This window comes from Littorina saxatilis, linkage group LG17 (genome assembly GCF_037325665.1).
Source record: "Littorina saxatilis isolate snail1 linkage group LG17, US_GU_Lsax_2.0, whole genome shotgun sequence".
Lineage (NCBI taxonomy): Eukaryota > Metazoa > Mollusca > Gastropoda > Littorinimorpha > Littorinidae > Littorina > Littorina saxatilis.
The window spans coordinates 23,231,526-23,253,510 of record NC_090261.1 but is presented as its reverse complement, the minus strand read 5'-3'; the positions used below and the strand labels follow the sequence as shown (position 1 = coordinate 23,253,510).

Here is a 21,985-nt window from a genome sequence, read left to right as displayed (position 1 = left end):
TGTTGAATTATTCATTGAGGAAACTATGTTTACGTGGATAAAAATATCTCAAGTGTATGTAAAGCGTGTATACTCAACTATGCTCGTATTCACTTGTGGGTATTGTTTCGGTTCTGTATTCTGACTAACCAACATCTGACTCATTAAATAACTGAGGACTTCCGACGATGAATTACGTCATCAGTTCCTCTATATGTTTAGATCAGCAGCCTTCGCATATATATATATATATAAGGGACTTTGCTCTGTAAATCTCGGTCCCCCTTGAGGAGGGTCTGATGCTCCCAATAGGCTGTCTGTGAAGGGATACTTATTTCTCTCTCTTTCTCTGCTAAGAGATTTTAACAAATCTCGGAAGAAAGTCTCTGCTGACTTTCAATTGTTTCTTTCACAATTTCTGATGTTTTATATATATTTATATATAATTATATACAGTTCATGCATGAATGCAAAAGTAATTAGGTTTACGGGGATTTAATCCCATAGTATCAAGCACATAACTTCGTTGTGAAAAAAGATGAATGCACGCAATCACACACGTGCTCACACACGCACACACCACACACACACACACACATACACACACACACACACACACACACACACACACACACACACACAGGGGGAGACAGACAGACAAGATAGATAGATATTGGCAATTATAACAGGCAGACAAAAAAAGCATATAGGCAGACATAACATTGATAGCCAGACAGACAGACATACAATCATCTAGACAGATAGATATGCTTGTACAACCCACGCAAGTACATGTGGCTGAACGTATTCGCTCCGTACGATAAGCCTCCATATCCGATGAAACAAATAACAAACTATAGCTGATTTTGTACGAACGCTCAAGCGATGACATTAGAACGTGTCATGTAGGCAGTTAAAAAGTGTTAGCAAGTCAGTGCAGTATGGTAATTGCACACTTCCCACACAAAGAAACGAGAGACAAAAATAATAATAACTGAGTTTGTAATTGGTTGAGGAGAGTTGAGTTAAACAGCGATGAACGCAATACTCCGAGTGACGCCTGCCAGCATTGTGCATGTAACTCTGACCAAAGAGCTCTGACTGTGAAGTTCCGCAAGTGTACTGTGTAAACTTCTCACGCTTGGAGGTCATGAATGCGATGTGACGTGATAGTCTGTAGTGGGGTCACGATTCCAGTTATCTGTTCCTGACGTGACGTCGACTGCACGGAGAGACTGGGGAGAAAAAATTGAGGCTGCGGCGAGACTGGGGCATGATTTGTCGTGCTATCACTGCTCGCTGTGTGTTTGTTTTCTTTGTACTTTGTTTGTCTGAGGAGGTTTTTGTTCTGTGCTGATTTCGTCAGCGTCTGACAGGTTTGGCTTTTCTGCGCTCTTTGTGTGGTTGTGTATACGTGTACGTGTTTGTGTGCGTGTCTGTCTCTGTCTGTCTGCCTATATCTGTCTCTATATCTGTCTGTGTCTGTCTTTCTCTGTGCCTCTCAGTCTGTCTGTCTCTCTCTCTCTGTCTCTCTGTCTCTCTGTCTCTGTCTCTCTGTCTGTCTGTCTCTCTCTCTCTCTCTCTCTCTCTCTCTCTCTCTCTTTTGCTTTTTTTTTTTTTTTTTTTTAGTTCTTTTGTGTTTTCGTTAACTGTTCTCGGGCTTTGAATTTGATACTTTAGCAAGCCTTTAAAGCCTTTGATTTCAAGTTTTAATTCAATCATATTGTCTTTTAGCTCTCAGTTCTGAAAGCTTTTAATATATGCACGGAAGAGGATTATGATCGGGGTTTACACAACTTATCATAAGGAAATTTTGCTTGAGTTAGCCGCAACTAAAAAATTGTCAGACGTGAAAGTCATGTTAATGAATAAACCGTCTCCATTATTTTATATTTATCACTAGCGAATTTTACAGCGATTAGCTCAGCAAAAACAGCGCTGACACACGAAGAAGTCATCGAGTCATCATTTAGTCACATTCAGAGTGAGCTGTCAGCTACGAGATGGCATGAGGACAGTTTGTTTTATGATTAACAGCGACGTAATTACTTATTCCCTCATTATGCTAAACACCCAATTTAGCCACATGATGACACGGCGAGATAAGCGGAGATTTTTGATTTGCGTAATTCACTACTGTGTGCATGTCTCATGTCTGTGTCAGTTGTGTCAAAACTGTTGGAGCAGAAAGGACGTTGGATGTTTTTTTTCTGTGGTGGGTTTGTACTGGTGTGTGAGTGTGTGTGTGTGTGTGTGTGTGTGTGTGTGTGTGTGTGTGTGTTTGTCTGTCTGTCTCTGTCTGTCTATCTATCTGTCTGTCTGTCTGTCACATGATTGTTCCGCATGACCGCGAGATGTACCTCATCATGATAGTGTGACAGGAATTACTAGAGTCGCTCGCAGAACTTGTCACGTTTTCCGCTGAGAAGCTACTTCTCCACGCGTAATTTTAATTCTTCTGCCCTTGCTTTCCTTATTCATTAATTATCTATAGAAATCGCACCATTACCTTACACTGCTTTCAACAAAAACCTGAAGATCGTGATAATAAAGAAAGAAGCCTTGTACACAAAATCGGAAACTCGCTTCCCTCACCGCGGTTGACTTTGCGCGTTGTGTTTATATACATGAAACTATATATCTGTTAAACAGGCGGTCTTGGCGTCCTTGGAATGCCAGGAATTCATTTCTCCCTGGCAGGAATTCATTTTCCTGAAACTCTTTAGTAGAACGGCCGCGCGAGGATAATCAAAACGATTTAGTTCAGTCCCCCCCTGCCGACGGTGAAAAGGTTGCAAAGTTATTCTAAATAGATCTAGCAAGCACTTGGGACTTTTATAAAGGAGTGGAGTGGAAGGTGCAGGTATTGGAGGAGGGGGGGGGGGGCGAAGAGAATATAGATTGTTAGTTTATTGGTATATTTTGTGAGGTTTTCTATGTGGGGCTTGTCTTTAGTTCATTCGTGCCTGCTTTTCTCTGTCTTTCGCTCCGACTACGCAATAGATTATGTCTGTGTGTCTGTCTGTGTGTCTGCCTCTGTCTCTGTCTCTGTCTCTCTCTCTCTCTCTCTCTCTCTCTCTCTCTCTCTCTCTCTCTCTCTCTCTCTCTCTCTCTCTCTCCAGGTGTTTATCTTTAACCTTTAAAGAGGGAACCATATTAATAAAAAAACGCTCGCGCTGGACCCGAGTACTCTTCAGACTGGTTCGCTCCCCCAGTATGAAAGTTTTTGTCTTGTGCACGTTTAAGACCAAGTGATTGCTCTGTGTGAATTACAGGCATTCCCTTTGCTATATAAATACATTGCATGCGAGCCGAGGATGTGCTTTACAAACAAACACATATACACACTCATACACACACAAACTCATGCACACACACATTCACACACACACACACACACTCTCTCTCCCTCTCTCCCTCACTTTCTCTCTTCCTTACACACACACACACACACACACACACACACACACACACGAGTACAGACTCATGCACGCGCACACACACACACACACACACACACACACACACACACAAACACACACACACAAACAGTAACACTAACACATGTGCACACACACGAGTACAGACTCATGCACGCGCACACACACACACACAAACACACACACACACAAACACACACACATACACACACACACAAACAGTAACACTAACACATGTGCACAAAATCTTGAACACACACACACACCGCGCGAGAGAAAAAAGACTACAAGAGGTATGAAGCCGGCTGGCTTCCCTTCGCTCGTTCATAAAATTAGGTCGCGCAGCACGCGAACTCAGTGGCACACGCAGCGTAGGCCCAATGACGCTGTTCTATTAGCCGAACAGCAGTTCTATCCCACCGCGAATTGCGCCCACCGCCAAGAGTCGTTTTTGTGGATTATTTCGCATTTAGGTCCCAGGTAACATTATGAAGTTTTAATACGATCAATCGGACCTATTATCAAGTTAGTGTATCAACTTTTGAACGAACTGCGCCCAGTAGTTTCCCAGCAATAAGCTGTTAAGTTGAGACAGACAGACAGACACACAATTAAAGTCTGTTGGACCCTAGTACTGCGTACTCGGGGACATGTCCCTCTATCACTCTCCACCCACGCCTCCATCTCCCCCCGACGGTCCGGAACAACAAATTCTTTTCAATTGTCGTAATCTATCTGCTCATGCGCGTGTCATTTTCGTCTATTGACTCTAACCCTTTCCCTGCTGTTAACCCTCCATCTCCTCCCCCCTCCTGCCCCTCCCCCTCCAACTCCCCCCCCCCCCCCCCCCTAACACGCTTTGTCGGTCTTGTGTGTTCGTAACCTTTTTTCAACCGGCACGGTTGGCCTAGTGGTAAGGCGTCCGCCCCGTGATCGGGAGGTCGTGGGTTCGAACCCCGGCCGGGTCATACTTAAGACTTTAAAATTGGCAATCTAGTGGCTGCTCCGCCTGGCGTCTGGCATTATGGGGTTAGTGCTAGGACTGGTTGGTCCGGTGTCAGAATAATGTGACTGGGTGAGACATGAAGCCTGTGCTGCGACTTCTGTCTTGTGTGTGGCGCACGTTAAATGTCAAAGCAGCACCGCCCTGATATGGCCCTTCGTGGTCGGCTGGGCGTTAAGCAAACAAACAAACAAACCTTTTTTCACCCACTGCGCTATCGTGGCTGTGCGTCACTCGATTGCTTCGTTCGTGAGACATGCTTTCCGGCCAAGGTTCAGCAAACCCCTGAGTCAACAAGGACGCAAGAGAACCGCGCAACTCAGAAAAAAACCCCACCGCATGCTTTGATAGATGTGTAGCTAGAACCAGAAGTGTTTCGTCGAATGCACATTATGTAGACAAAAACAGAGGAATACCTTGAATGAAGTGGTTTGGCAGTGTCTGTTTATGGTCAAAGCACTGATGCAAACAACTTGAGACATACCATGCCGGCATGCTTTGCTGTGCCCGACTTGCACAGTGAAGCATGCTGGCGCATGGTATTACTACACGCATAATTTATAACAAGCGTGGGCACACACACCCACACACATACACACACACACTAACACTAACACACACACACATGAATAATTAATCATTTATATTGCCGACAGTGATGGTTTTGACACTGCTTCAGTGTCCCACCTGTTCGTGTTAGGTGTTCAACTCATGCATGACGTGTGGGGGGAATCGTCGTGAATTGAGAATGCGTGGCTGACGATCGGTGTAATGTGGATGTGAATTAATGATGATGATAAATTGAGTAGGTTTTTTGTGTGTGTGTGTGTGAGTTTTTTTCTGGTTGGCTGAACTGTGGCTGGTCTTAGTGAATTGTATATGTGTTATTTATTTCATTCATTAAGACTGTTATATATTTGTAAACTATGGATTCTCTCGCGGTCCTTCTCTTGCTCTACTTCTCGGAACCCCTACCCTGTCCCTCCCTGTCCCTCCCTACCTTTCCCGCTTAGCTGTTCTCCTCAGTTTGCCGCTTTCTACCCCCCCCCCTCCCCCTCTAGCAACCATTCAAGGCCAGAAGAGGAAGACAAAGTAGTCGCACGGCATGTGGAGAGATGGTTTAGGGGTCGGATCAATGTTGCTTGATCATCATCTCCACGCGGGACCCTGCTGTATCGATTAGCTACTCTCATCTCCTCCCCTCCCCCGCCCCGTCACTTTCTCTGTGTCAGTCTCTCAGTCCTGCCCGACTGAGTCTCTTTTTACATTTAGTCAAGTTTTGACTAAATGTTTTAACGTTGAGGGGGGAATCAAGACGAGGGTGGTGGTGGTGTGTGTGTGTGTGTGTGTGTGTGTGTCTGTCTGTCTGTGCGTGTGTGTGTGTAGAGCGATTCAGACCAAACTACTGGACCGATCTTTATGAAATTTTACATGAGAGTTCCTGGTAATGATATCCCCGGAAGTGTTTTTCTTTTTTTCGATAAATACCTTTGATGACGTCATATCCGGCTTTTTGTAAAAGTTGAGGCGGCACTGTCACACCCTCATTTTTCAATCAAATTGATTAAAATTTTGGCCAAGCAATCTTCGACGAAGGCTGGACTTCGGTATTGCATTTCAGCTTGGTGGTTTAAAACTTAACTTTGGTCGTTAAAAATCTGAAAATTGTTAAAAAAAAAAAAATTATAAAACGATCCAAATTAACGTTCATCTTATTCTTCATCATTTTCTGATTCCAAAAACATATAAATATGTTATATTTAGATTAAAAACAAGCTCTGAAAATTAAAAATATACAAATTATGATCAAAATTAAATTTTTGAAATCAATTTAAAATCACTTTCATCTTATTCCTTGTCGGTTCCTGATTCCAAAAACATATAGATATGATATGTTTGGATTAAAAACACGCTCAGAAAGTTAAAACGAAGAGATGTACAGAAAAGCGTGCTATCCTTCTCAGCGCAACTACTACCCCGCTCTTCTTGTCAATTTCACTGCCTTTGCCACGAGCGGTGGACTGACGATGCTACGAGTATACGGTCTTGCTGAAAAATTGCATTGCGTTCAGTTTCATTCTGTGAGTTCGACAGCTTGACAAAATGTTGTATTTTCGCCTTACGCGACTTGTTACATTTAGGCTAGTCAAGTTTTGACTAAATGTTTTAACATAGAGGGGGGAATCGAGACGAGGGTCGTGGTGTATGTGTGTGTGTGTGTGTGTGTGTGTGTGTGTGTGTGTGTGTGTGTGTGTGTGTGTGTGTGTGTGTGTGTGTGTGTAGAGCGATTCAGAGTGAACTACTGGACCGATCATCTCACACTGAGAGTCCCCGCAGCCTATTCGCACGAAAGTCATTGCTAGCCGCACCGCGCCGTTCGTCTAGGCTCATTCTTGACTTTTAACAGCTTAATTTGGCCATCGATTGGCAGCACGTATCATGGTGCAGCCTCTCTGACCTTTTTTCGGGCGACTAATGGCCATTGTTTACGAGCCCTTTGAGACTAGTAATTGTTAGCTTGCCCTGCAGCGGTAAACACACGGTGTAGAGTACACTTGGAGCCTGCATGGGAACACGTCATAAAAAATATGTGTGTGAGTGAGCTTTTCAGCCAATAATGCTCGACGAGGCAGCGTACACATGGATTTAAATGTGCAAGGCCGCAACTGTGTGTGTGCGCGATATCATTGGTGGACCAATCAGTGTGACACCTTTTTGTCAGACGCCGTATAATAAACAGCCAAGTCTAACGTCGTTAAAAAAAATAAAAAAAATAAGACAGCTCAATCGACCCATACACACCAGAGATCTAAGTGCTGACAGGAGGACAGACATACAAACAAACAAACAAACAAACAAACAAACAAACAAAGAGAAAGAGGATCGAAACATATACACCCTCATTTGAAAATCACCACCAAGACCAAGTCACTACCACTAACCTATTCCGCAATCACAAAACTGCAAGCTCTGTTTACCAGCAATACAACACAGGTACCTCTACAAGTGCTTCCTGTATCATCACAATGCCAGACCACAGAACTCTTGCAGAAGTCTGTGTGCCAGACCAGCTAGTGAATGGCGTAGAGAAGTCTGCTAGAGGCATTCCCTGCACTCTTGTCCCAATAACTCTTTGAGCTGATGGCCTTCGCAGTATGTGGCCCATAACATAACCGCGGTGGCTTTGCCGCGACTGCAGACTTTCCTATACTGTGGTACCGGTATTACTGCTACCACTGCTGTCGTATTTTGCTACAGGCTGTCTGCAATTGATGAGGTCGTGTCTGTGCCGCTATTATCCATCTTACTTATTGTCTGTCTGTGTAACAGTACTTTGTGCTCAACATCATGTTGAAGACGGAAGGGAGAAGAGGTTTGTGGTTGGGGGTGTGGAGTTGGGAGGGGGGGGGGGGTGGAGGGGTTGGGGCGGGGTGGAAGAGTAAGGGAGAGAAGACGAAGAGAACAGGGTTTTGAACAGCATACAAGAAAGAGAGAAAGAGACAGAGAGAGACAGAGAGAGAGAGAGGGACTGAGAGAGAGAGAGAGAGGGAAACGAGAGAGAGAGAGAAACGAGAGAGAGAGACTGAGACAGAGACAGAGAGAGAATGAAGGACCGCTGTAAAAAGAGAGGGAGGGAGAGACGGACAGACAGAACGAGAGCTTCTCCTGCTTCTCTCCGTGAACCCCAACAACGCCCACGTAATTCCATTACTTACCAGAATAGTCATTTAATCAGTGCCACCGTGCATGTCCGTGACAAGATCAAGTTTATACTCACAAAACCAAACTGTGCGCTGCTGATTATACCATGCACGTGTCTTCTGCATTGCTGGCACGGTAGCAGCTAAATGAAGAAACTAATTACTTCCAGTCAAAAAATGGTAACGTGTACCTGCGTAAGCACTGAATCAAAAGTGCTGCGGACACGACAACGCGCGTGGATATTCAGTCTTGAGTCGAGCATTTGAAAATGCCTGAGCCTGAAGGCGGGTGTAACTAACACCTCTTGGTATCAATCTGCCTTGGAGATGAGGACGACAGTTTGCCGGATGACCAGAATAGCGCGCTGCATTTTCCCGCATAGAACTAAGGCGCGTCTGCCGCGACGGTGCCTGAGCTAAACATTGGTGGGCACTGCTCACACCCCGGCTCACGGCACTGTAAACATTCCCCGTCCCGTCACCTCTCTCGCCACCATCCGCCCTACCCTTGGTCTCATGCCTATATTGCATGGATGTCCAGTTTATCCGGTGCAATCGCACAGTACGGCCTCACTCCCCTCCGTTTTATGTTCAGCAGATAGCACTGACTGATTGGGATGGATCATACTCATTGTTAATTAGCGGATTTAACTTAGCGGACTGTCACGCAGATAGTGGAGAAGCGGAGACAGTATATTGTCGGGCTTCATTGTGTGATTAAGTAAATTTATTTGCGATACTCTGCCAGCAGAATAGGTATGTGTAATAAAACGACAGGGTGTGTTTTACGGCTGTGGTTCAGCGCCGTAAAACGCAAGCATTCCGCTCTGATACTAAAACGGCAGTCACAATTGCTTTCATCATCATGCCGAAATAAAAACAACTAATTAAGCAAGACCGCGAGAACATTTATATTGTTTTTCAAATAATTAATTTTCCTTGCATGCTGAATGATAATCTGAATTGTTGAATTTTTGTATAAGACCGCCGCTCTCTGTGTCTCTCTCTGCCTCTCTCTGTCTCTCTCTGTACTTTTCTCATTGTCTCTCTCTCTCTCTCTCTCTCTCTCTCTCTCTCTCTCTCTCCCTCTCTCTCTCTCCCTCTCTCTCTCTCTCTCTCTCTCTCTCTCTCTCTCTCTCTCTCTCTCTCTCTCTCTCTCTCTCTCTCTCTCTCTCTCTCCATGTTTTTGTATTTGCGGTGCGTGATTAATTTCATTGAGTCCGTCCTGGTGAAACCAATTTCGAGGGAAATTGACTAGCTCTAATAATGATCAGTTTCTGATGCCAATTTCACAGGCACGTGTCCGCGCACTGTTTGTTTTGAGTCCGAATCGTGCTAAAAACATAATAATCAAGAAAATTGCATGCGAGCGTGCGTGTGTACGTGCCGCTTGTGCGTGTGTATTACGAACAGAATTGGCACTTACTGTTTATCTAGTTATGCCAGTTTTCTGTTTTAGGAACAGGAGAACGCCAAAGGAATAATTCACTCACCGCATTTAAACAGCCACACAAAAATTCAGTTAACGTCTATGCTTTCGAATTCCATTCCAGCTCAGGATCATCCTGAACTCAGGTCAAGATGAGTTCGGCTCATTCTCTCCCTGACCGGACGCTACAGTCCTACGCGAATCTATCAAAACAAAAATACAGAGTTATCTCCCATATGGTTTTCGCGAGCACTGATCTAAATTTGAGATCAGTGTTCGCGAGACGAAAATGATTGCAGATTGGCCGACTTCGACAGTGATCTCCGTTCTGTTCTTCACAGTTATGATAAAGACATCGTTCTAAGGTCAAAACAAGTCGAAATTTTGGGACTGCTGCCGGAAGGAGACCGTAATATATGGTTTCATCACTGTCAACTGGTTACAGAAAAAATCGTCTGCTCCAGTGAGTGCCGACACCAAACGGTTGATTATCACGTGACACTTTTGCCATATTTAGAGTTGTTTGCACAGTAAATACAGCCGCGAAAAATAGCTCGCTTGAAACTGTCTTACATATCAATTCCTTTGTAATTTAAAAATTACAAAACACCATTATCGACGATCGCGAATCTGCTTATATCAATAATACACAAAAAGCTCTAAATATGTTAAAAAAAAAATCGGTTTCCTCCTTGCCAGGCAAGGAAACGCAAGGCATCCTGTCAGGGAGAGAATGAGCCGAACTCATTTTGATCTGAGTTCAGGATGGCTCAGGATATAAAGAGAAAGAAGATCGCCCACATAAACTGCAACTACTAGCTACGTTTAGAGCACACACGCCCATAAACTGTGTTTACAGTGGTGTGCGAAGCGGGATTCGGACGGTAAACGGTTGTAAGGGAATTACAAGGGGGCTCTGGTGTCTTTTCCTGTCACGTTTTATCACTGATAATGTGCTTCACTGTCTCTTGTGTCACTCTCACCCTCTTGGTCTTTGTCTCACTGTTTCTGTCTGTCTGTCTGTGTTTATGTCTACCTGTCTGTCTGTCTGTTTGTCTGTCTCTCTCTGTCTGTCTCTCTCTGTCTGTCTCTCTCTCTCTCTCTCTCTCTCTCCCCTTCACACACATTCACACACAGACACCGATAACCATAACCACTTTTTTTTTTAACTAGCTTTTATTTGATATTTCCCCCTTTCCCCCATCCCTAATTGCACGAGAGGGCGCTGGCAGGTATGCAAGTACACATTCGTAGTTGCATATTCTCTCCCCTTGCTTGAAAACGCACAACTTCTAAATCCTCGGTTACCATCTCTCGTTGAAGGGAATAACTCTTTGACTAGACACTGAATCTCCCGTTAGCTGCCAGACTTTATCTGGACAGGGGCCTGGTGCTGTCAGTGTCTGTGCTAACACGACCCCGCGTGCACCCATACATCAACACTTACTGGTTGACCTCTACCTGCATTATCTACCTGAGGTCGCCGGCACAGGCACACGCCGCGTATCGCCATGCAGGCAATGTCCTTAAAGATGCACGACACCGCGCCAGGTAATGTCCCTAAAGAGATACGACACCGATTCAACAAACCTTGACGTCTCTTCCCGACCCTCTGACGCCAAAAGCGTAACTATTATCCGGAAGACGTCATAACTGTGCGAATGATGCGCATAATGTCGAATAAGATGACTACATGCAGCTCGCCAAGTTTTACGGCCTGTGGTCTCGCGACTAGAAAGCCTCCCCTGAAACAAGCAGTGTTCAAACTAGGTTGATGATGGGTTTGACCCCGAATTTAGATGGGGGGAAAAAAATAAAACAAGTCGCGTAAGGCGAAATAACAACATTTAGTCAAGCTGTCGAACTCACAGAATAGATGAACGCACTGCTTTTTTCACCAAGACCGCATACTCGTAGTTTCGTCAGTCCACCGCTCGTGGCAAAGGCAGTGAAATCGACAAGCCAGAATAGTGCGGTAGTGGTCGCGCTGAGCAGGATAACACGCTTTTCTGTATCTATTGTTTTTAACTTTCTGAGCTTGTTTTTAATCCAAACATATCATATTTATATGTTTTTGGAATCAGGTACCGACAAGGAATAAGATGAAATTGTTTTTAAATCGATTTCGGAAAATTAATTTTAATCATAATTTTTATAATTTTTTAATTTTCAGAGCTTGTTTGTAATCCAAATATAACATCTGTATATGTTTTTCGAATCAAAAAATGACGAAAAATAAGATGAAATTGTTTTTGGATCGTTTAATAAAAAGATAATTTTAATTACAAGTTTCCGATTTTTAATGACCAAAGTCATTCATTAGTTTTTAAGCCACCAAGCTGAAATGCAATACCAAAGTGCGGCCTTTGTCGAAGATTGCTTTGCCAAAATTTCAATCAACTTGATTGAAAAATGAGGGTGTGACAGTGCCGCCTCAACTTTTACAAAGAGCCGGATATGACGTCATTAAAGATATTTATCGAAAATATGAAACAAAACGTCCGGGGATATCATACCCAGGAACTCTCATGTCAAATTTCATAAAGATCGGTCCAGTGGTTTAGTCTGAATCGCTCTACACAACACACACACACACACACACACACACACACACACACACACACACACACACACACACACACACACACGCATACACCACGACCCTCGTCTCGATTCCCCCTCTATGTTAAAACATTTAGTCAAAACTTGACTAAATGTAAAAAGGGCCACCGCAAGGGAGGGATGGTTGTCGCGCAACATAATTATGCTATTTACTGAATCCATGTTAAAAAAAGAAAAACAATAATGAAAAAATGCACCAATTGATTACTCAAGCAACTCGTGAGTGGGGGTTGATCACCCGCGTGAGTTCATCAGGTGCAAAAAAACACATTTTAAAACGGTGACAGAAACGGATACAGGCTCCCATTAATCATCCATGCATTAGATTTGAGAGAGAACGATCATGGCTCAGACACTGCAAGGAGGGTGATCAAGCTTTGGTTAGTGGAGTATGATGAATTTCGAGAAAAAAATATGGGATTTTTTCTTCACAATTTATTTTTTTGGGGGGAAAAATGAGGATTTTTGAACAATGCGGATTTTTCTTCACAACGATCTTTTGGTAGTGGAATATGAGGATTTTTGAAAAATATAGATTTCTTCTTCCATTACATTTTAAAGAACGAGCAATGAGGGTGATCCATCTTTGGTGAGTGGAACATGATCAATTTTGAAAAAAATTTGGATTTCTTCTTTCTGTAAGAACGAGCATAGCTCGGCGCAAAGAGGGAGCACCATCTTTGGTCTGTAAAAAATGAAGATTCCTTTTTTAATTTTGTTTAATGTTCTAGTGTACCCTTTTAAAGCCGAGACGCCTGTTAGGTGGTGAATAACACAGTAGAAGAACATTTCATTCTTCTTCTTCTTCTTCTTCTTCTTCCTACTCTTCTTCTTCCTACTCTTCTTCTTCTTCTTCTTCTTCCTCTTCCTCTTCTTCTTCTTCTTCTTCTTCTTCTTCTTCTTCTTCTTGTGTAAATGAGAGACATTAATGTCAAAGCTGTGTCGTGTTTTTTCACGGCTCCCGAAGTGGTAGTGTGAATTGATGATGTTCTTGCTCTCTGTCTGGCCTCAGTGGCTTGTCCGTTTATTTGGGTCACCGTCATGCCGACAGACTTGACCACTCTTAATTAACACACAGCCTCAGTAATAACCAAGTGTCCAATCCGCTGACCTCAAAGCAACTTTTCCTTGGAGACCATTGGTCTTGGAAATACGTGCAGCAATCACGAGGTCAATAAACATTGTCCGGCCGCAGCCGCTGGCCTTGTAGTCTAATTGCTATTCTACTGACCGCTGTCTTTCTTGCTCTCGTGAGAACGCTGGAGACCATTCTAAAGGTCCGCTGCTTCGCCGTGTGTGTCGTCTGGTTGATTGTTTGACGTCTGAAGCTTTGCTGATTGGCGTGACCAGACTAAATGAGATTGACCTGGTTGTATTTTATATGCAGACCAAAATTGGCTCGGTTGTTTTGTATGTAAAAAGGTTTTGTCTCTGTTCGTTTTGACCGCAGGGGATTTCTATGGGTTCAATGAATGGCGTCTGCGGTTTAATTGGTCTGAGGAAGATGTAGGTATTATGGGAGGAGCATTTCTCTCCTCTTTCTCGTCCTCCTCATCTTCTTCCCCCTTTTTTTTTTTTTTTTTTTTTTTTTCTTCTTCTACTTCTTCGTCTTTCTTCTTTTTCGTCGTCTTCTTCTTCTTGTTTATGTTCTTCTTTCTCATCATGTCTCTCTGTCTCTCACTGTCTCGGTCTTTCTCTGTCTGTCTGTCTGTCTGTCTCTCTCTCTCTCTTTTTCTCTCTCTCCCTCTCTCTCTCTCTCTCTTTCTCTCTCTCCCTCTCCCTCTCTCTCTCTCTCTCTCTCTCTCTCTCTCTCTCTCTCCATCACACGCCTCTCCCGACGACCCCCAATCTCTTACTCTCACCACCCCCACCTCTTTCTGTTCAAACGTTGAATGGATTGGTCTGGCTGTTCAGAAACATTAAGAGTCTCCTGTTACTCTCTATGTCCAACACGAGGAGTTGGAACTCGTTCTTTGGCCGATAAAGAGTCTGGTTTTCGCACGTGTCACGCTGAAAGCTGACACCCAATGAGCTGTTTTGATACTCGACTTCCTGAGGTTGTCGGTATTGGCAGACGGACGATAGTCTAGATGGAGGTCATTTGTGTGGTCAAATCTGTCTGGTATGTTGTTGTTTATATCAGACTGCATGAATCCGATTTTTTTGTCAGTTGAGTTTAAAGTCTGTTTTAATTGTTTTTCCTTTTAAAACGAGACTTTCTGCTGTTTCGCCTTTCTGGCAACATGTGTGTATGTCTGTCTGTCTGTCTGTCTGTCTGATCGTCTTAGTGTGATTGTGAGTCTGATTGTCCCTGTCTGTGTGTTTTTCAGAAAGAGAGAGAGAGAGAGAGAGAGAGAGAGAGAGAGAGAGAGAGAGAGAGAGAGAGAGAGAGAGAGAGAGAGAGAAGACAAGACTAGACAATTAGACCGAATGAGACAAGATGAAATCTTTATTATGAAGAGTAAACCATTGCGCAAGTAAACATGCTTTTTTACATCCAGCCCGTGCCGGAGAGGGAGAGAGAGAGAGAGAGAGGGGGGGGGAGAAAGAGAAAGAGCATGAACATAGGCCCAACAAACAGTGTATCGATTCCATAGCTATATTTCTATCTCTCTCTCTCTCTATATATATATATATCTACCTCCTTTGAATGCACAGCTGGTGTAAGCATGCACTCGTATATATTTACATACATGTGCATGTGTTCGCCAGTAGCCTATATACACTCAATGGTTTATCTCTCATGTGTACGACAGCCGGCAGTTTTCATAGCCGTGCAGCACGTGTCGCCCAGATTAGTGTTGTCATCTGGTGCTGTGCTATCGATTGAGGGGTGTAATATTTATGCTCCACACTGAATGCAAAAGGCCGAGATATGGATATGGGATGGGGCAGCGTCAGTAGACTTGCGTTAAAAGATGAAAGGGGGAGAGTGGTTTCATTCGGTGTAAGAACGTGTTATGGCCTTTGTTTCTGTGGTAATCGTCGTGATAATAATAATAATAATGCAAACTTTTATAGCGCTATTCTAGAAAAATGTCTACTCTTAGCGCTTTACAATACATACATCGACCAAGCATACCATACACGCACAGGCAAAAAAACCGACCAAACATAACCAACAAACTATACATGCACAGGCAAAGAAAACGACCAAACATACAATACACGCACAGGCAAGGTAACGACCAAACATAAACAAACATACTATTACCAAACATAACCAACATACTATACGCGCGCAGGCAAAGAGAACAATCAGCACATATAATAATTACTGACAACTAATAATGCAGGCATACAGTGACAGTCCAATACACAGCCTAAGCACAAGAACCACAGTAGGCTTCTATATAAACATTTAGTGATAAATATGATCGTTTTCTTCTCTCTGCCTTCTCTTCTAATTGCGTCTTAGTAGGTTTAATAGGTATTATTACATTTCTGTATCAGTGATGCATTGGCATTATTTTCATCATCATCATCACTGTCGTCATCGTCGTCGTCACCATCATCATCAGCAGCAGCAACAGCAGCAATATCGTTTTTCTTTTTCTTTTTTTTACCACCCTTAAATGATTCCTCGGTTTTATACTTCTTCTATTATCCAGTCGTACATGTTACTTTTATACCCTGCTTTTTACATTTAGTCAAGTTTTGACTAAATGTTTTAACGTAGAGGGGGGAATCGAGACGAGGGTGTGGTGTATGTGTGTGTGTGTGTGTGTGTGTGTGTGTGTAGAGCGATTCAGAGAAAACTACTGGACCGATCTTCATGAAACTTGACATGAGAGATTCTGAGTGTGGTATCTCCAGACGTGTTTTTCATTTGTTTGATAAATTTCTTTGATGACGTCATATCTGGCTTTTCGTGAAAGTTGAGGCGGCACTGTCACGCTCTCATTTTTCAAACCAAATTGGTTGAAATTTTGGTCAAATAATCTTCGACGAAGCCCGGACTTTGGTATTGCATTTCAGCTTGAAGGCTTAAAGATTAATTAATGAGTTTGCTCATTAAAGTTGTCATTGAAATCGATTTTTCGCAAACAGATTTAAAATTGATTGCATCGTTTTCTTCATCACATTCTGAATCTAAAAATGTATACATACGTCATGTTTACTCTTAAAATGTGATCACAATTAACGAAAATAGATTAATTAATCTTTCGATTAAAATTTAAGAAATCGATCCAAAAATGATTTCATCTTATTCTTTATCATTTCCTGATTCCAAAAACATATAGATATGATAGGTTGTATTCAAAACAAGCTCAGAAAGTTAACAAGAATACAGAAAAGCGCGCTTTCCTGCTTAGCACAATACGCTACCGCGCTAATCTGGCGTGTCAATATCACTACGTTTTGCACGTGGGAGGTGAGCGATTTCCTTCACGCGGGGATTAACGAAGCTGTACTGTCTTGGTGAAAAAATACAGTGCGTTCAGTTTCATCCCGTGAGTTCGACAGCCTGACTAAATGTAGTAATTTCGCCTTACTCGACTTGTTCTTTTTTGCCTTCTTATTTTTCAATTCCGTTTTCTTTCTCTTTCTTTTTATATTTTCTTCTCCCTTGCCTGGACGTAATTGATTTATTTTGTTCCCAAGTGTAGTATGCCGCGTAGCTTATCTGTTTACGACCGGGTGGCTGGCTGTGATGTAATAAGTGGTAAATTTAAACTTCAGTGGCAGGGGTACACAGGGCATGTCACGCCATGTGTCCTGCTTGTAAAACAACATGGTTCGCTTGTAGGGTGACGTCTCTTACGTGTCTGCTTTGTGTGTTTGACTGTACCTGTTTTGTGTTGTGAGTTGTTTTAGTTTTGTCTTTTGGTGTTTTTCTGTTTCTTGTGTGGTCCTCGGTCTGTAGGTCACAGTCGCATTGTCTGTCTGTTTCTGTCTCTTTTTGTCAGATCGTCTGTGTCTTTCCGTGTGTCTGTCTGTCTCTCTGTTTCCCTCTCTGCCTGTCTCGATGTCTCTGTCTCTTTCTGTCTCTCTCGGTCACTGTCTCTTTCTGTCTCTCTCGGTCACTGTCTCTTTCTGTCTCTCTCGGTCACTGTCTCTTTCTGTCTCTCTCGGTCACTGTCTCTTTCTGTCTCTCTCTATCTATCTATCTATCTATCTATATCTATCCCCCCCCTCTCTCCCTCTCTTTATCTCTCCTTTCTCACATCTCTCTCTCTCTCTCTCTCTCTCTCTCTCTCTCTCTCTCTCTGTCTCTCTGTCTGTCTCTCTGTCTGTCTGTCTGTCTCTCTCTCTCTCTCTCTCTCTCTCTCTCTCTCTCTCTCTCTCTCTCTCTCTCTCTCTCTCTCTCTCTCTCTCAAAGCTTTATTTTTGTCTTTCTCCCCACTCCTCCCCATTCGTATTCTTCATTTCTTGTCTTCATTAAATACCACAGTTTCCGTTTCCTTCTTTTGTAGCAACGGTTTCCTTTGTTTTATTTTTACTGACGTTGTGTCTGTTCTAAATGCGGTTTTTTTCTCATGTTTCAGAAGGACGTAGAACCTAACCCGCATCCAAATCGGGCCTGAGCCAACCACACCCTCAACCGGAAGCGGAACTTCTCACTCTCTCCCTGTGTCTGGCTGTCCGCTGCACTGCGGCTGCGCGGACCCAGCCCCAGTTTCCGGTCACCGCATGCTCTCGTGGCAAGCCTCGTTGAGCAGCAATGGCAGGCAGGGGGTAGGCACGGCCACGGCGGTCTGCTTCAGGGGATGTGTGCAGAGCTTCTCCTCCTCCTCCTCCCCCTCCTTCACCCCGCCTTCCATCATCACGGAGTCCTGCTACGACTTCAGCCTCTCCGCTCAGTGCAGAAGACAGTGCAGGAGAGATAGGACTTCTCCCATACCTTACCCCGTGTCCTTCTCCTCTCTGCCGCCTATGGTGGTGAACGACGATAAAATCACTGACAGGTCGGATTGTCTCGGAGGTGGCAGACGCTTGCACCAGAACGAGTTGGTGCCTTCCAGGGAAAGCTCTCAACCTGCTTATTCAGCGAGCAGAGTGTCTTCACCGGATCCTCGGCGTCAGCGCAGGCAAGATTCTTCTTCGTCTCTCTGCTTGTTCCTCCCCAGTGTGGGCGTCGTTAGCAGTCACCACAACAGCGAGCTGCTTACACTTTCTCCTCATCAGCAGCAGCAGCTGGTCTTCGGGTGCCAGAGTCCGGATTTTCCTTGTCCATCTCGCTGCCAGCAGCAGCAGCAGGAACCGTCGCCCGTCTCGTGTCTGAATGAGTTAGTCCCCATGGTGGCTCTAGACTGCGAGCTGCCCCTGTCGGGGAGGCTGTCCCCTCCCTCAGACCACTCCGCCCTTCCCTCCCACTTCCTCCCTGCCGTGTCCTCCAGCACTGCCGCTCACCGCTCGGACATCAGCGGATTGACAGCAGCGTCAGTCGTGGACTCTGTGCACTGCCCGGTGACTGGGACCTCTGTGACGATGTCCTCGTCTTTCTCGCGTGCTGCTGTGTCTTCCAGCAGTCACGGCGTCAGCAGCTCTATATACCGTTCAGCGGCTGTGTCTTCCTCGCCTTTCCAGCAAGAAGAGGCAGCACCTCTTGGTCATACCAACAACAGCCTGGCTGACCTCAGTGATAGCCCAGCAGCTGGTCAGATCTTACCACTGGTCACCACCGCTTCGCCTTGCCTGCCCGCTGTGTCCAGCAGTAGCTCAGCCTGCTGTGAGGGCAGCGAAGCCTTCGAGTGCTCAGTGACGATGTCTGCCACCTTCTCGCAAGCCATATCCAGCAGCAACGTTGATGTAGACTCTCACCATCATCTACTAGAGCCTACAAGCCTTCCCCTGCCTCGACTCACGCCTCTTGCCCGCAGCAGCCGCAAACGAAGGTTCTCCCACTGTAGGGAGGACGCTGACAATGCAGTCTCTGCCAGTGGCTTGGAAGTTCACAACGGCCTAAAGGACAAAGAAGAAGTCATAGCAGACGACATTGTTACCTACGGTCGCTGCGGAGAAGAGTGTGGCGGACAACACGAAGAGAGTCCTAGCAAGAGATTAAGACTCCAAGAAGAAACTGAAGCGTCTTCTTCCCATGCGGTTGAAACGAATGACGTGGAGTGTGTCGGACTGGACTCTGTTGTGGAAACCGATGGAGTTCACTCCTCAGAGAATGCTGTGATTGAAGAAGAAGACGGTCAGATGGACTTTAGTGTTCAAACGTCAGTGGAAGAAGAAGGACAGATGAACTATGGTGTTCAAACCTCAGTGGACGTGACAGCTATGGACAGTGACATCACTGTGACACCAGGCGGCGAACACACTCCGGCTGTAGCTGTGGAAGCTACTGAAAGCTTCGTGGTCGGACAGTCGACCCACGGTCTGCTGGAAGAAGAGGCGGACAGCGTCGTGGAGGTGGACGTCGTGGGCGTGGACAACACAGCTGACTCTCACTCTGCAGACTACGACCACCACAACCACCACAATTATCACCACCAGCCAAACCCAGACATTCCCGAGGCGGAGCACGAGTCTCACAAGGTCAACATAATGATGATGCACAGAGAAGACGTCTCCGCGTGCATGGACACCACAGAACATTGTTGCGGAGGTGGTGTAGGAGGAGGAGGAGGAGGGGTGTCGGAGAACTCCTCCGAGGATGGCGAAAACGACGCGGACAACGACGACGACGACTCCGCCTTCTTCTACCCGTCCCCGCGGCCTCACCGCATCAGCCCGTTCCTCAACACGCCCAAGCAGAGGAAGGAGGAGAGGCGGAAGATCCTCAAGCTGTCCATCCACAAGATGCGGGCCGTGGAGGACCCCGAGCACTTCCTCAGACGCTCCGTGCTCATCAACAACACCATGAAGCGCCTGCAGCGCGAGCTGAGGGAGGAGAAGCTGCGCAACAGCCCCAGGCGAGGATGCTACGGTCTCTACCGCAGGGCCTCCGCGCTGCACTACGACGTGCTCAACAACAGCTACCTCCTGCACGACGAGCCCTTCACCGTGGGCGAGAGCGACCGCATCACCGACGACATGACCGACGCCTTGGTCACCCGCCTGGAGGCCACCACCACCACCTCCCCCTTCGTCGTCCCCACCCCCTCCCCGGCCCCTTGCCCTGTCGACGAGCCTGACACGTCTTCGGCAGATTTTCCTTCCGTGTCGTCATCGTCGGAAGAGGTTTCCACGTCATCGATGACGTCATGCTCGCTGGGCGAACCCGCGTCAGAGCTGTCAGCGGATCTGACGTCATCGTCGTTGTCAGAACCGCCGTGTACGCCGATGTCAGAAAGTCTGGCTCTTCAATCTGATCACCACTACAGTCAGCACAACCACCACCACCACCACCACCATGAATCACAAGTGCCAGATCTGATGCCTTCTTTAGCGACGGAGTCTGAAGCCTTGTCGTCGACGTCGTTGTCAGACCTGTCGTCGCCCGTCTCGTCATTATCGTCTTCATCGTCCCAGCACTCGTCCTCGCAAGCGGGCGTTCTGTGCGAGGGTGTATTCGGCGTACAGAGCGTAGTACGCGAGGCTCAGTCCTCTAGCACCTCGTGTTCCAGTGAGAGTCAGAGAGAGAAACAGCTCTACGCTGACATCGACACAGTCTTCAACCTTATACACGCCCTCGGAGACAGTTAACCCCTTTAGAAAAGAGTAGTGCCTTGTTCTTCCCACTTCCATACCCCGCCCCTGCCTGCTGTGGGTTTAATCCTCCCCACCCCACCCTTCTTTTTTTATTTTTTTACCGAGTAATGCTTCGTTCTTGTCCCCCGACCCGACCCCTGTGTTATGTGATTTTTCTTTTCTTGTGATCGAGTTAGACACACCGCAATGCCTAGTTCTTCCTCCCCTGTACCCCTGCCTTCTGTGACTTTCCTTTTTTTTCTCTTCTTTTCTTGAGTCAAAAACGATTCTGTGATTGATGATCGCTAAAGGCTGTGAGTCTATGTGTCCCTGGTCTTAGCTGTAAAACTCGACTTCTTTCTGTGATCGATTCCAGTCAGTTTTTGTTGAGTTTTCAAACTCCAAATCAGTCAGCTGTGCATTCAAGTCGACGGATCCGAAAGTCATGACATCCGGATTATACTGAAGACAAGCTCTCTTTGCTCAACGATGATTGTGGTTTTGAAAACAGTGACATTCGTGATTTATGAGCGCTGTTCCTTGATGTGAAAACACAAGTTGCCGACAGCTAGGGCGAGAGAACTTCTGTGATGTTATTTTCTTTTTTCTTTTCTTCGGATTTTTTTAGTATTTTATTATAAGACACTAGTCCAAGACATGTCTAATTCTCCGGTCACTGTTTCGTTCACAAGCCAAGGATTTGTTTCATTGTGGTATTGTACAACTATCGCATCGCAGTGCACCCAAGAAATTGAATGGTTTTAACGGTGTTTTGTTTGTTGCTACAACAGACAGTATTTAATCGTGATCAAAAACTTAGCTGGTGTATCGCCGTGTCTTACACAACTGGTGAATTGTCTTGCCGTGGAGTTCGTAGACAGTGGGCTCAGTTTTGACGGTAAGGCAAGTACAAGTGTGTGAAAAGACTGCGACTTTAAGTTGAACTGTTTGAAACAACCGCTCCCCTATTTATCAGGACGTGTATATATCGACACGCTGTCTAACTGTGAATCAGGATATTCTACCATTGCCTTCAAAGTTCAAAGGACTCGGTTGGCCTTACACGGTCTGACATTTGTTCACGTTTATACTACAATGTTTTCCTTGTTACCGCTCATTCCTTTGCCTGGGACTGCTTATGCTTGTGAATGAGGAACAGATAAGACATCGCTGCAGTGTTTTGAATGAACATCGTTGGTGTGCATTTGGAGTACGAATATGGACCTTT

General features: G+C 45.2%; 1 protein-coding gene across 1 annotated transcript in view; it reads left to right on the top strand.

The window, feature by feature from the left end:
• The window catches only part of LOC138953185 (uncharacterized), a 44,560-nt gene extending 22,989 nt beyond the window's left edge, over positions 1 to 21,571 (top strand). Inside the window, exon 2 of the mRNA XM_070324983.1 lies at positions 17,664 to 21,571. Coding sequence (XP_070181084.1) covers positions 17,809 to 20,772 — 2,964 coding nt within the window. The 5' untranslated portion in view covers positions 17,664 to 17,808 and the 3' untranslated portion in view covers positions 20,773 to 21,571. The remainder of the gene's footprint in view (positions 1 to 17,663) is intronic.
• Positions 21,572 to 21,985: the final 414 nt, after the last annotated feature.